Source organism: Pristis pectinata, chromosome 15, assembly GCF_009764475.1.
Source record: "Pristis pectinata isolate sPriPec2 chromosome 15, sPriPec2.1.pri, whole genome shotgun sequence".
Taxonomy (NCBI): Eukaryota; Metazoa; Chordata; class Chondrichthyes; order Rhinopristiformes; family Pristidae; genus Pristis; species Pristis pectinata.
The window spans coordinates 48,512,530-48,526,762 of record NC_067419.1 but is presented as its reverse complement, the minus strand read 5'-3'; the positions used below and the strand labels follow the sequence as shown (position 1 = coordinate 48,526,762).

Here is a 14,233-nt window from a genome sequence, read left to right as displayed (position 1 = left end):
CACCCCAAACATTCTCTCTCTCCTCTTCCATTGGGTAGGAGCTTAAGGGCACGTACCACCAGACTTAAAGACAGCTTCTACCCCACTGTGATAAGACTATTGAATGGTTCCCTTATACAATGGGAATGGACTCTGACTTCACAATCTACCTTGTGACCTTGCACCTTATTGCACTGCACTCTGTAGCTGTGACACTTTACCCTGTACTGTTACTGTTTTTACCTGTACTACATCAATGCACTTTGTACTAACTCAATGTAACTGCACTGTGTAATGAATTGACCTGTACAATCGGTTTGTAAGACAAGCTTTTCACTGTACCTCAGTACAAGTGACAATAATAAACCAATACTCACCAACAAATGACATCCTACCCAAGCAGTGCCCAATGTCAATCTGCACTGGATCACAGTGCATCCTGTCACTTGCCCCTTCCACCTCAATACTGGCCAAGCCCTCACCCTACACCATCTCCACAAATCCCTGACAACTCCACCTTAAAACAATGCATCAGTCATGTCCCAACTCATCCAGGGTTGGAATATATTTTGGCATTAAATTCTCAGCAAGAATGTTAACAAACACAAGTGTGCATTCACATTGCACCCTGTGGGTGATTACAGAAAGCAGCTGATGTATTAAACAGGATGGTAGGGAGAACTCGACCTCCTCTTCATACCCATCCAACAACCACAGGTTCATCCCTCAAAGACCCACCCATGACCTCAGTGCAATGATTTCATTTGGAACTTACCATTCATCTGGAAGGGCACATTTGTGTAGGCAGATTTGTAGTCATCATCCAGTGCTCGCTTGAGCACGTTGAATGTGATGTAGGCAAGGCTGGTGAACACAAAGGTATGCATTGCAAGGACCACTGCATAGGAGCCGATAAATCCACAGGCCGTAATATTCAACTGAAAAACCACACATGTACTTTAGGCATGAAAACACCATCTCAATTCTTATTAACTTTAAACAAAGCTTTACAGTAGGTATATACAAAAAAAAGTCACTTATTCTGCGCTCTTTAACTATTATGCAATAACCACACTTCTTCCCCACTGGGGTTCCATCCACCCCACTCATCTAGTTCCACCCATTACCTAACAGCCCATCTCATCCCTCCCTTTCACTTCCATACACTGAAGATTTTCCCTCCAGTCCCGACAGTGTCTCAACTCGAAATATCAACCATCCTTTTTCCTCCACAGATGCTGCTTGACATTGCCGAGTTCCTCCAACAGTTTATATTTTGCTTTATGAATCCTACATCAGGGCATTTCACAAATTCAATTCATTTTGCCAGGAACTTTGAATGGGCAAACATCCCAATATGAAGTTCCCATTCTGGAAATCTTGGAATGTGCCTCATCAAATGCTTTCTGAAAATCTAGATCTGTTTCATTCACAGGATGACTCTTTACATTAGTTATCAGCTTTGCTAAACAGTCTATGAATGCAATTTAAGTGCCCCTGGGTACTCACAGCTCTTGGACAGCTGAAGAAAAGGAGGGGTACAAGCAAAGAAAGACTTGTCAATGACAGCCAGAAGACAGAATCATCCTGGAAGGTTTCAATGTTTCCTGTTTACAGAAAAGTTAAATGTTCATTAGCATCAAACCTTAATGTGTTCAATTCAATTTTACATTGTTACAAGAAGTTCCAGGAAAATACAAAGGATTTCACCATGTAAAGATTCACACCTTATAATCTTATTGGGACTGAATACTGCAGTTACTCACCTACTGGTGTGATGACAATCGAGGAGAGGAGGAAGCCAAGTACCAGGCCAACAAACAGCATGGAGAAAATAATGGAACCAAAGCACCACCAGCAAGCTACCATCAATCCTCCACCAACATAGCCCAGGACAGCAGTCAGACTCAGAACAACTGAGTAAAAAAACAAGAGGCATATTCATGAACACCATGCCAACTGAAAATCTAGAACCAAATGATACAAGATGTGGACAAGAAAAGCAGTAGGCTCAATGACTTTGGTGGAGAAAAGTACATTCTCCCCGTGTCCGCGCCGGTTTCCTCCCACACTCCAAAGACATACAGGTTAGGAAGTGGTGGGCGTGCTATGTTGGCACCAGAAGCACGGCGACACTTGCAGGCTGCCCCCAGAACACTATGCAGAAGATGCATTTCACTGTTTCCATGTACATGTGATCTTATCCAACTCTCCCCCCCAAGCTTGGGAAAATTGAGAAATGGAGGGCAGAGGTTTAAGGTGAGGGGAAGATTTAATAGGAACTTGAGGGGCAACTTCCCCCCTAAAGGGTGGTATGTGGAATGAGTTGCCAGAGGAAGTGGTTGAGGCAAGTACAATAACATTTAAAAGACAGTTGGACAGGTACATGGATTGGAAAGGTTTAGAAGTTTATGGGCCAAACACTGGCAAATGGGACTAGCTTAAATGGGGCATCTTGGTTGGCATGGACCAGTTGGGCTGAAGGGCCTGTTTCTGTGCTGCACAATTCTACAACTGTGGTCGGAGCGGTAAGCTAGCAAACAACCTGCCCCACATTAAATGTGTCCAGCCAATTGCAAAACACTCAAATTTCAGTGTCTCCATACAGGGCCACAAGCTTTAGTGAATCAGATCAGTACACATTTTAAGGACAACCCAAATGCCTCACTTGTACTCAACTAACCAACATCTTAATCCAATCCTCCCTTATCAAGTATTCAGTGAACACAACCCACACTGTGCCCCAATCCATCTGCTTAATGGGCTACCACAATCACTCAACTTTCAAACCAGCAGATATAGAAGTGAGAGAGTGGAGGGCAAGGAACTGTTGGAAGTGTATTGAGCAGTGATAGAAATATTGGATATGCCAGTGAAGTGGAATTTCTTAATGTGCAAAAGCTGGAGTTGCTCCACGGGTCAGTCAGCAGAGGGAAGTAGTTGATGATTCAATGTTTCAGGCCAAGACCCTTCATCTGGGCTGGCTGGCTACTTCCTTCTATAGATGCTGCCTGACCCATCGAGTTCCTCCTGTTACGAGCCGGGTTGCTATTTGGTGCACATCCCTTTAAGGCATCCGGACAGTAGAGTAGTAGTGTGTGTGGTGTCATACAGACAGCAAGATAACATGCTGGCTGTTTTGCTCAGTGAGTTGAAGTGTCAGAGAAGAGAGAGACAGACACTGACTGCTGGTCTCCGTATCCATGGATGAAGAACAATAGCTGTGTCTGTCACTTCAATTCATGTATGGATTTTTGGAGCAAACAAATGGAGTCCACTTTGTTGGTAACCTGTAGTGGGAAACAGGTATTCGTGGGCAGCCATTATCGAATGCCTTTGGGGTGGCAGATACTTCAGAACAAAGCAATGGAGATCAGAGATTGAGGCGTTGTGTGGGTTCCATCGTGGAACATGTGGATTTTGTAATTTCTCTCTACATTCTGTTTTCTCTTCAGTCAACGGTGGTTTTGCAGAAGCCTTTGCTCACATTTCACCTTATGACTCGCTGAACTGAACTTTGAGAACTATTCCTGGGCTTGGAGTTTGGGAAATTGGCCACACATACACAGAGTTTAGTTTTGGGGATTATGTTTGATATCTAACATTTTTACTTTTCTTATGTTATTAATAAAATAGTTTTTCAACACTTGTACATGACTGTTTCTATTGTTGCTGGTACGCAACACTCCAACAGCTCTTGTTGCCCGAGATTTTAAGCATCTGCAGTCTCTTGCAAGTTCTCAAGATGTACAATTGGAAAAGCAATTACAACAGACCAGGGTGCAATGTTTGAAAGTGCCAGGTGAGGGGGTTAAAACTGGTAATCTCTCTAAAAATAAGCTTTTAGCTGCAGTTAGGCTGGTGATTAGAGTGTTGCATCTATTTCTGGGCATCACACAAGGACAGAGGTCCCAGGAGGGAACAGGAAAGATCCAAAAAGGATTCCAGGAATGAGGGAGAGTCATGTGGACAAGCTGGGATGGTTATGTATCAAGGAGGTAAGCTCAGGGGAGATTTGAGAAAGGTGTTCAAGATCAAGAGCAACAGGGAGAGGATTAAAGCAGTTGGTGAAACAGAGGCTGCAGCAGGACATCTGGAGCAGAGGAAAGATCCCACTGCATTCAGAAGGGAACTGGATACAAGTACTGGAGAAGACCTGGGCTTTCATGGTTCTGTAGTAAATGGCATGTGCTGAAGGAGCTCCCACTGTCACTACTCTGTTTTAGAACGGGTTGGGTGGGGGAGCATGTCATGCAAACTGGGACATTTTAGTCTCTGGGTCAGGAGGAATTTAAGGCTACACATATTTAGTATCCTCTACCTCGTGATCTGAGGTTCAGTTATAGAACATGAGCAGAAACTAATCAAGAGAAAATCTACACAGATGGGGTGTGAAAGCAGGATTTGGACTAAGGTTAGCAATTGCTTTACTGAATGAAGTTTTACAGACAGCTAACTTCTGCCTCCATTTCTCATGTTCTAGTCATTCTAAAAACCCAAACAATTGAACCAGTTGGGAATGGCTGTATATAACAGGTGGAACCACTGCTCATGATGTGGGTTCAATCCTGACCTCTGCTGTACATTCCGGCTAAGTGGGTTTCCCCAGGTGCTCTGGTTTCCTCTGCATCCACCTGGTAGGTTAATTGGCTACTTACATTAGCCTGTCATGGGGGTGTCAGTAGGAGAATCAGGGCAAAGCTGATTGGCATGCACAAGAGTACAAGTTCTGGGGCAACAAATGGGGGACAGATGGGCTTGATGGACCAAATGGCCTCCTTTGTAATAAAAATGAGGAAACAAGCTTTTCCCCTCAAGCTTTTCACCAGCTACAACATGTCAAGAGTGATGGAACACTGTCCACTCAAGTGCAGCACCAATAACTCAAGTTCAACACCATCAGGACAAAGCAGCCAGATTGACCGACATCCTAAACATTCTATCCCTCACTATTGGCTCAGTAGCTGTAGTGTTTACTATCTACAAACATGTACTGCAGTTACCCACCCAGGCTACTCCAACAGCACCTCCCACACCCTCTACCACTGGGGGTGGGAAACCACTGTCAGTTCCCCTCAGTCACACTTGGAAATATCACTGGTCTTTCATAGTCACTGGGTCCAAATCCTGGAACCTTCCCCCCCCACAGCACTGTGGGGGCACCTTCAGAACATCTGCAGCAGTTCACCCCCTACCTTCAAGGGCAATTAGGGATGGGCATTAACTGCTGGCCTTGCCAGCAACACCCAGATCCAGGGAATGACTCACCCATCCTGCATTCTGGTGACACGTCAACAAAATCCAGTCTCCGTCCTCCAGCCCAGTGCAGGCCTTCAGTACCAGAGCTCAGCATCTGTCTTCTGATTTTGCATTTAGGATTTCCAGTTCCATCCTCCCCAACTGTGTTGGATCCTGGAGCTGTACAGTACAGAAACAGGCCCTTCTGCCCATCACATCTATCCTGACTTTTAGCTTATCTATACTAATCTCATTTGCCTGGGAAGGACCACTATCTAGGCTCCTTCCTCTACTGCAAAGAGGCCAAGTGAAGCCCCTCAAACAAAGAATGGGTGCAGCATCCCAGGGGGCTACAAGTGATTATGGTGCCATGTTCTCTTTAGAAAGTTTCCACTACATTCATGGTCATTACATTCAGTAAAGGTTTTGCACCATTTCTTCCTTGGTATACACACGATAAATAAAGTCTATTTGAAATAAAACTTGCATTAGGACCATATCCTTCTGTACTTTGCCTATTCAAGCACCCGCCTCTTTAAAAGTAGTGATTATATCAGATTCTGTCACCTCCTCTGGCAGTGCATTCCAGATATCATCCACAGAAAGAACACTTGTCCCTCAGATCTCTTCCAAACTCCCTCCTCACTGTAAACCCCATGCCCCCTTGTTTCCAATGCTTTCCTTCCCAGTGCACACTCATCCAGCTCCATGCTGTACATCTATGGAGGGGGAACAAGTCTATACAGAGCTGAAGAATATTACAGGAGAATAATCTTAAAACAGAGTATTGTGGATTGAAGTCAGGCAGTCTTCCATTCCCCTATGGACAGTATGGGGCACAGGGACATTTGGAACCAAGGATATAGAGTAATAGGATTGAGTCAACCAGCCATTATCAATGGATTCCAACTCTCACACCCCTTTCCCCATACACTGCTCTAGTTTATAGAATTTGCTGACATCATCGGAAGGGAAAGGATTTTTACAAACACAAGTCCCTTGAAATAGAAAGATTTCAACCAAATCTGTTCCTGATCATTTGATAAGAAAACCAATTAACTGGTGAATGCAACAGTTCTGAAGATCAAAGAGCACAAACTGACCAAAGCAGCTTCAAACAGAACCACAAACTCCCCTCAGGTTAACACCACATTAACATGTGCAGTTTGCATTTCAGCTGAATTCACATTCACCAAATTAAAACTCTGGATGTTCACTGACTTACTGTCATAATCCAGTGAAGATGTGCGCATGAGAAGGATGAAGGATAGAAATCCCAGGATTATAAATCCTATGAAGAAGAATTCTGCAAGGCAATTAAAAAAGCATAGCAATTTAGTACTTAAAAACTAAAAAAATCTACACGTTTAAGGACTCTTAATACAGAATGTGGTGAAAAAACATTCCTCCCCCATCCAATAGTGGTGGCATGGCCTATCATCTGGGCCATGCCATCTTCTCGCAGCTACCATCGGGCAGGAGGTACAGAAGCCTGAAGTCCCACACCACCGGATTCAGGAACAGCTACTTCCCTTCAACCATTCTGTTCTTGAACCAACCAGCACAACCCTAATCACTACCTCAGTATAGTGACACTGACCACTTTACACTACAATGGACTTGTTCTTTGTAAAAAGTTTTTCTAGTGAATGCTGCTTGCATGATGCTCTGTGCCTGTGATGCTGCTGCAAGTTCTTCATTGCACTTGCGCACATGACAATAAACGATTTTGAGAATAAGTTGGTGCTCATTGTCCAAGCCTCACCTTACCCAACCCCATTATAGAAAGACTGGCTCAACAGCACATGTCCAGAGTGCAACTGCTCTTGAATATGCACCTCTTGGCATCATTCCCAAGCTGCTTTTGCTTGAATTTCTCATTGAACACAGTTTCCAGTAGGAAAAATCTACCCAAACTTAGTCCAAGGCATCCTGAATGTAATCCAAGTATTGAGACATGTCCAAGCACAACAACCTGCCCTTTGACACCCACCTAGTAATGAAGCAAAAGAAACCAAGGACAGTGTCCTTAGATGAGTTGCCCAGAAGGATTTTGCTTTGCACTGATGCATAGAGCAACAGCAGTACTGTAGGTATAATCTTTGGAGCAGAACAAGACTCACCCAGACCAGAACGCACCTGTTTTTAGGTACCTGTGCCCAAAGAAACAGACGAACAATCCAAGAAGTCCAACAACCACAAAAAACACTCTTGTTGAATTTCTTCCTAAAAGGAAAAGATGTCCATGGATGAGTATTTGTAGCATTTCCCCCACTCCAAATGCAACAGTTCCAATTACCCAACAGCAAAAGTACGTGGACATAATCCACGCTCACTTCCAAGATACCATACCCTGTCCAGTGTTTTTTTATTTGGGGGGGGGGGGGGGTGAGAGGAGGAGAAAGGGAAGAAAAAGAATCTCATCTCCTTCCAACACCCAGCCCATAGTCTGTTGGCCTTGAGCAGTCTCAGCATCTCTACAAGGTGGCGATCGCTACACCCAGAGACCAGAGCTCACCAGGCAGTGACAGCCCATAATACCCATTAGGTGCTCATTTTATACCATTCTATAAGGGACTACTAGATTCACAGCACTGACCAAGAGGATCAATGGAAGATTTTTTTTTAAAATATACACCATGCAATAATTTGTATCCAAATTTCCCCCAGAAATCTTCATTATACTAATCATACATTGGCAGTTTTAAGTGTGCACAAGGTAGCTTGGTGCTTAGTGACTGGACTAGCTTCTAGAAGCCTGGACTATTGATCCAAACAAATGAGACATTAAATTCAGAATCAAGCACTACTTAAGGCAGTCCATCAGAATTGAGGACTTCTTGTTCTCTGGGTTCAGAGGTACCTAATGAAGCCAATGTGAACTCTTCCACAACTGAAGTGGTGGCTGACAGGTGCCGTGTGAGAGATCGTGCACTCCCTCGCAGCTTACACAGGACCTTTGTGCACTCTGTATCAGAGGTTCACAATACCAGCCCAAATCCTGTCTCGACTTCAAGCAGTCATGGCCTGGGATCCCCAGGTGTTATGGGGGGTTGTTGTATTTTCAGGGAAGCTTTGAGTATGTCCTTCAGTCTTTTCCCATCCACTTGGGAATCTTTTCCCACAACAGCTCAGAGCTGAGTATCTATTCAGGGAGGCTGGTGAATGTAGGAACCATGAAACTTCCTAATTATCACAGACTCATCTGAAACAGATGCTTCAGGGAAGGAAGTCTACCATCCATTGTCTAGTCTATCCCATGACCCAGACCAACACAATTGCCTCAATAGCTTCACAAACAGTTCACAGCAACTGGGATGGACAAGGATGCTGGTCTGATTAACCCTAGCCACATCCCATCTGATGGCTTTTGGGGTGGTGTGTCAAAGAGTAATTGGTAATTATTACCCTTTTCAGTGCAGACTTTATGGGCTGAATGGCCTAATTCTACAGCAGGACAGAATCAGCTGGAGAGTTGGACAGAGCACTGGCAGATGGAATTTAATCCAGACAAGTGAGAAGTAATGCACTTTGGGAGGTCAAATTCTGGGAGGAAGTAAACCTTAGGAGTGTTAATGTACAGAGGGACCATGGTGTGCAAGTCCACAGCTCTGAAAGTGGTGACAGGTGGACAGGATAGTGAAGGCAGCATTCGGCATACTTGCCTTCAGTCAGGGCATTGAGTACAAGAGTTGGGATATCATGATGCAGTTGTACAAAACACTTGGAGACTACAGTTCTGGTCACTGCACTATCAGAAGAATGTGGTAGCAATAGAGTGCAGAAGAGATTCACCATGGATTAGCCTGGAATGGAGAGCTGTAGTTGAGGGATTGGAGAGGCTGGGTTTATTCTCACTAGAATGTAGGAAGCCAAGGGGGAGCTTTCCATTGAGGAATGGAAGCTTGTTCCTAGGATGGAGAGTCTAGCACCAGAAGGCACTGACTGAAGGAGAGAGGGGAGAAATTTAAAAGGAGAGGCAGGTTTCTTCCTGAGGGTTGTGGTTATCTGACACTAGCTGCTGGCGGAGGCAGATACAACTACAAAGTTTGGGGCAATTGGACAGGTACTTGGCAAGGAAAGGTGGAGGGAAAATGGCCTAATACAGACAAATGGGATGAACATAGATGAGCATCAGTCAACATGGTTGAGATGGGCTGAAAGGGCCCTTTCCTGTGCTGCATAATTCTAGATGTTCTCATCTGGGACCACATGCCAAGGCTCCAGCAGTCGGTGTTGCGGACTGACTACAGAGATTGGGTTAATGCACCAGAATCTGACCAGTCGGAAATGCATTCAATTTAAAACTAGTGATAATGCGGAGTTTGCAAAGGGATAGGTAGGCAGAGCAATTGGTAGAATTCTGACAAACCTTGAACTATTCCAAATTGCAGGAACAAAGTTTAGAAGATGGCGGCACAGATCTGGCAGCATTGGGGCACAATCCAGAAAGTCAACATGCAGGTACAAGCAATTAGGACACTGATGGCACATTACTGCTGAGGCTGACATCCAGAGTAGGAAGCCTTGCTTCAGCTTTACAGGGCTTGGAGGCCAGGTGGAGCACTAGGCGCAGGTCTGATCTCCAAACCAGGAAGGGGAGAGATTGCTTGGGGAAACATGGGCAGATTTCCAGAGGTCATGGAAGGTGCAAACCTACTTCAGGGATTATGCAGTGAAAAGACAGGTACATGGGGTTCAGGTAAAACCAACTGATCTGACCAAATAGTGGAATTGGTTTAAGGGGATTAATGAAATAAGATATTTAGTGGATAATGTTTTAGGACAGAAGATTTCTGGAAATGGTTCATAGGGATCCAGGAAATTGTCTTGGATTAATGAAATCTATGCTACATTGTCCATGTCTGAAACAATTCCAGTTGATTTTCAAGTTTGAAGATCTGGTAAATCAGAACTGCTCTTGAAATTAAGTGTTGCTGGCCCAATCCCTTCTGGAATCAGAGATTGGAAGCAGCACGTACCTGACTACAAAGTACTCTGCTTCCACAGGAAGCAGAATCTGGAACAAGACAGGAGGAAGGTGATGTGTGGGCGACTGTTCTGCACAAACTTGCTGCATCTCTTCTGCATACAACAGTAATGTTGAGGTTGAGAGTTGAAGGAAGACGAGGACTGAATACATCAATGTCCTGAATGGGAAAGGAAACCACAGGCTGTTCAATGTTTTAGAAGTGATACGTACGCAGCGTGTGGCAGTTGTCCAGTTTGGCTGTGAAACTACACCCGTACGTGTGAACGAGTGTGTAAGCTGCTGAAGTGTTCAGCTCTGGATCCTTAACAATGACATTATAAATCACCCCTTGACCACGTATGGAGGAGACAGTGACTGTGGTCTTGTCTTGTGCACCCAGGCTGAACAACTGAAATGGAATGAGAAAGTGGTTTATTAACAGAAGGGAACAGGTACAGACAATCAAAAAAGCTCACAGAATGCTTTCAATATATACTGGGGGTGGTGCTATGTAGTTAACCAACTAAATTAACAGCCCAACTCCTGATCCCACTAGGATAGGAAGTTGTCTTCTGTAAACACAAAGGCATGGTTGGACTTGCAGCACCTTAAACCACACCTTGGGAGGAATTGAGAATGCAGCAAATTTACCTGCAAGAACGTTACCCAGATACCAAGGACCAAGTTACAAGGACTATACAGATAAAGTAGGTCACAGATCAGCCATGATCTCATCTGAACAGTGGATGGCTCAAGGGACTGGGTGTTTCAACCACAATATCACCGATTGGACACTTACAAACCACGAACTTAATAGCACGAGGTAATCTGTTCAATCCAGTTCATTGCCTCCAGTCCCTGAGGTTTTACCTGCCAGTTGTCTCATAATTGGTAGATAAACCACAGGGACTGGAGGTCCCAAGATGGAAAAGAGTTATGAAATCAAGGTTCCTTGGAGAGGGAAAGTCAGGAGTAAGGTGGCAGAACATCCAGGCTTTGAACAATGCACAAGGGGCTTTTCCATAGATTAAAATGGTGGGTTCCCCTCCCCCCCTTCCCTCACTACAGATACCGTTCCCATGTTCAAGGTGCAACATGAGATGGTCAAATCACTCAGCTGGCAGGAAGCTTCATTCATACTGAAAAATTACAGGCCCCAATGTTTCAGGTTGGGGTGGAAAGGGCTTGGAGAAAGGAAAGACCAAGAAAAACCCAAATTTAAGCCATCATCTGTGCAACACTGTTTAGGAAGCTTTGGGAGCCTGAACTCCAGTTGACAGGTGCAAACCCAAAATATCAACCTTGCTGTTATACATGTAGATGGGATTAAAGGGAATCAGGAATTCAGTAGAAACTTAACCCAGAGGACAGCGAGCATATGAAAGCCACTGTGGGTGAAGACCAAAGAAATTGGACAAAATAAATGTGAGAGGTGGTGTGGGGATCAGGTACTAGCATGGACCATTGGGCAGAATGGCCCATTTCTGTAAGGAAATAACATGGTCTTCAAAAACCAGAGTAAGTTTTCTCGTTCCAACCTTACACCATCTACCAGCAACTCAAAGCAAATCAAAATATTGTCAGCACGCCTTGGATATTCACTGCACCAAACCATCTGTGGGTGAAATCCATTCAACCATCAGGGCAAGGGACAAGGGACAAGAACACCAAACCTTGACTCCATTTGCTTCCATCTTCTGCACTTCAGCCATCTTCTGGAGAGAGGCAAAGAGGACTTTTTCTGACAGGTCACCCTCTGGGAGAAAATACTGATAGACGTCATATTGCAGTTGCCACCTGGATCCTTTCCCTGTGACCTCACACGAAGGTGGAGCTGCTCCCCTGCAACAATAATTGCTCAGTTTATCAATTCCAGCACAGTCTGAAGCTGCATTTCTGGGCATCACTGGCAAAGCAAACATTTATATTGTAAACATTAAACAAATTTATATGGTTGAAGGGACTTTTTCAGGCTGGAAGCCTGTGAGTAGTGGTGTTCTGCAGGGATCTGTACTGGGATCTCTGCTATTTGTGATGATGTACATAAGTGACCTGGATGAGTATGTTGATGGGTGGGTTAGTAAGTTTGCAGACGATACCAAGATTGGTGGAGTTGTGAATAGTGTAGAAGACTGGTGATGGATACAGTGTGATATAGATCAGCTGCAGATGTGGGCAGAGAAGTGGCAGATGGAGTTTAACCAGGATAAATGTGACGTGTTGCACCTTGGTAGGACTAACGTCAAGAGGCAGTACACTCTTAAGGGAAAGACCCTTAAGTGTTGAAGAGCAGAAAGACCTTGGGGTGCAAGTCCATGACTCATTGAAAGTGGCTACACAGGTAGACAGGGAGGTTAAGAGAGTTTATGGAATGCTAGCTTCCATTAATCAAGGTACTGGTTTATTGTTGTCACTTGTACTGAGGTACAGTGAAAAGCTTGTCTTACAAACCAATCATACAGGTCAATTCATTACACAGTGCAGTTACATTGACTTAGTTCAGAGTGCATTGATGCAGTACAGGTAAAAACAGTAACAATACAAAGTGTCACAGCTACAGAGAAAGTGCAGTGCAATAAGGTGCAAGGTCACAACAAGGTAGATCGTGAGGTCATAGTCCATCTCATTGTATAAGGGAACTGTTCAATAGTCTTATCACAGTGGGGTAGAAGCTGTCCTCAAGTCTGGTGGTACGTGCCCTCAGGCTCCTGTATCTTCTACCCGAGGAGAGAAGAGAGAATGTCCCAGGTGGGTGGGGTCTTTGATTATGCTGGCTGCTTCACCAAGACAACAAGAGGTAAAGATAGAGTCCAAGGAGGGGAGGCTGGTGTCCATGATGCGCTGGGCTGTGTCCGCAACTCCTTGCAGCTTCTTGCAGTCTTGGGCAGAGCAGTTGCCGTATCAAGCAGTGATACATCCTGATAGGATGCTTTCTATGGTGCATCGGTAAAAATTGGTGAGAGTCAAAGGGGACAAACCAAATCTTGAGTACAGGAGTCAAGTTATGATGCATCTCTATAGAATTCTGGTTGGGCTGTATTTAGAGTATTGCATGCAATTCTTGTCACCTCCCTATAGGAAGGATGTTGAGGCTTTGGAGAGGGTGCAGAGCAGGTTTATGAGGATGCTGCCTGGATTAGGGGGCATATGCTATCAGGAGAGGCTGGACAAACTTGGGATCTTTTCTCTGGAGCAGCAGAGGCTGAGGGTTGGTCTGTTGGGTGTATAAAATTATGAGGGGCATACATAGAGCGGACAAGAAATATCTTTTTCCCATTGAGCGATCCAATACCAGAGGGCATGCATTTAAGGAGAGAGGGGGATAGGTTCAGAACAGATGTGAGGGGTATGTTGTTTTTTTTAAAAACAGAGTGGTGGATGCCTGGAATGCATTGCCTGAGGGTGGTGGAGGTAAATTCATTGGGGGCTTTTAAGGGCTTGGATGGGCACATGAATGAGAGGAAAATGGAGGGATCTGAGCATTCTGCAGGTAGGAGGGATTAGCTATGTCAGCACAACATTGTGGGCCGAAGGGCCTGTTCTGTGCTGTACTCTATGTTCTACGTACTGCCCATTCCCAACTGCCAGTGATGGCAGTGAGCTGCCACCTTAAACTACTGCAACCCTTCTAGTGAAGGCACTCCCACCATCCAGAGAAACCCCTGCAGTGGCGATTGACCAACAGTGATAACCATCTTCCTTGTCTGAGGTATGACAGCAACCAATGAGACCCACTAACCCCAATGTTATCAGGGCTTTGTGCCACAAAGTACTGCTTTATCATAAAGGGCACCCATTCTCAGTTCACCCCTTGGATCCATGATTAGGCCAAGGTCTAGAGCAGTGTTGTTCTGGTCAAAATCCAAGAGCACAGGTTATTGTGAGCAAATGCTGCCTGATAACACTGCTGAGGACACTGTTCAATCACAGAGCAGGTGACCAGAATTAGATCTGTCCTACTATGTGACTAGGACACATTGGGTACCAATGTATTGTACTGGAATAGCTTGGATGGATGCAAAACCAATAAAAGAGGCCATTAAT

General features: G+C 44.7%; 2 protein-coding genes across 4 annotated transcripts in view; one reads left to right on the top strand and one right to left on the bottom strand.

The window, feature by feature from the left end:
* The window catches only part of fgfr1op2 (FGFR1 oncogene partner 2), a 31,761-nt gene extending 28,258 nt beyond the window's left edge, over window positions 1-3,503 (top strand). Inside the window, exon 6 of the mRNA XM_052030193.1 lies at window positions 3,435-3,503. Within this exon, the coding sequence (XP_051886153.1) occupies window positions 3,435-3,488 (54 nt within the window). The 3' untranslated portion in view covers window positions 3,489-3,503. The remainder of the gene's footprint in view (window positions 1-3,434) is intronic.
* tm7sf3 (transmembrane 7 superfamily member 3) overlaps window positions 1-14,233 on the bottom strand; it is a 58,364-nt gene that overhangs the window by 2,702 nt on the left and 41,429 nt on the right. For all 3 annotated transcript variants that reach the window (XM_052030175.1, XM_052030177.1, XM_052030176.1), the window contains 7 exons: window positions 11,863-12,031; window positions 10,421-10,598; window positions 7,357-7,443; window positions 6,443-6,523; window positions 1,746-1,895; window positions 1,489-1,586; window positions 755-917 (listed from right to left, as the gene is read on the bottom strand). In XM_052030175.1, coding sequence (XP_051886135.1) covers window positions 755-917; window positions 1,489-1,586; window positions 1,746-1,895; window positions 6,443-6,523; window positions 7,357-7,443; window positions 10,421-10,598; window positions 11,863-12,031 — 926 coding nt within the window. The remainder of the gene's footprint in view (window positions 1-754; window positions 918-1,488; window positions 1,587-1,745; window positions 1,896-6,442; window positions 6,524-7,356; window positions 7,444-10,420; window positions 10,599-11,862; window positions 12,032-14,233) is intronic.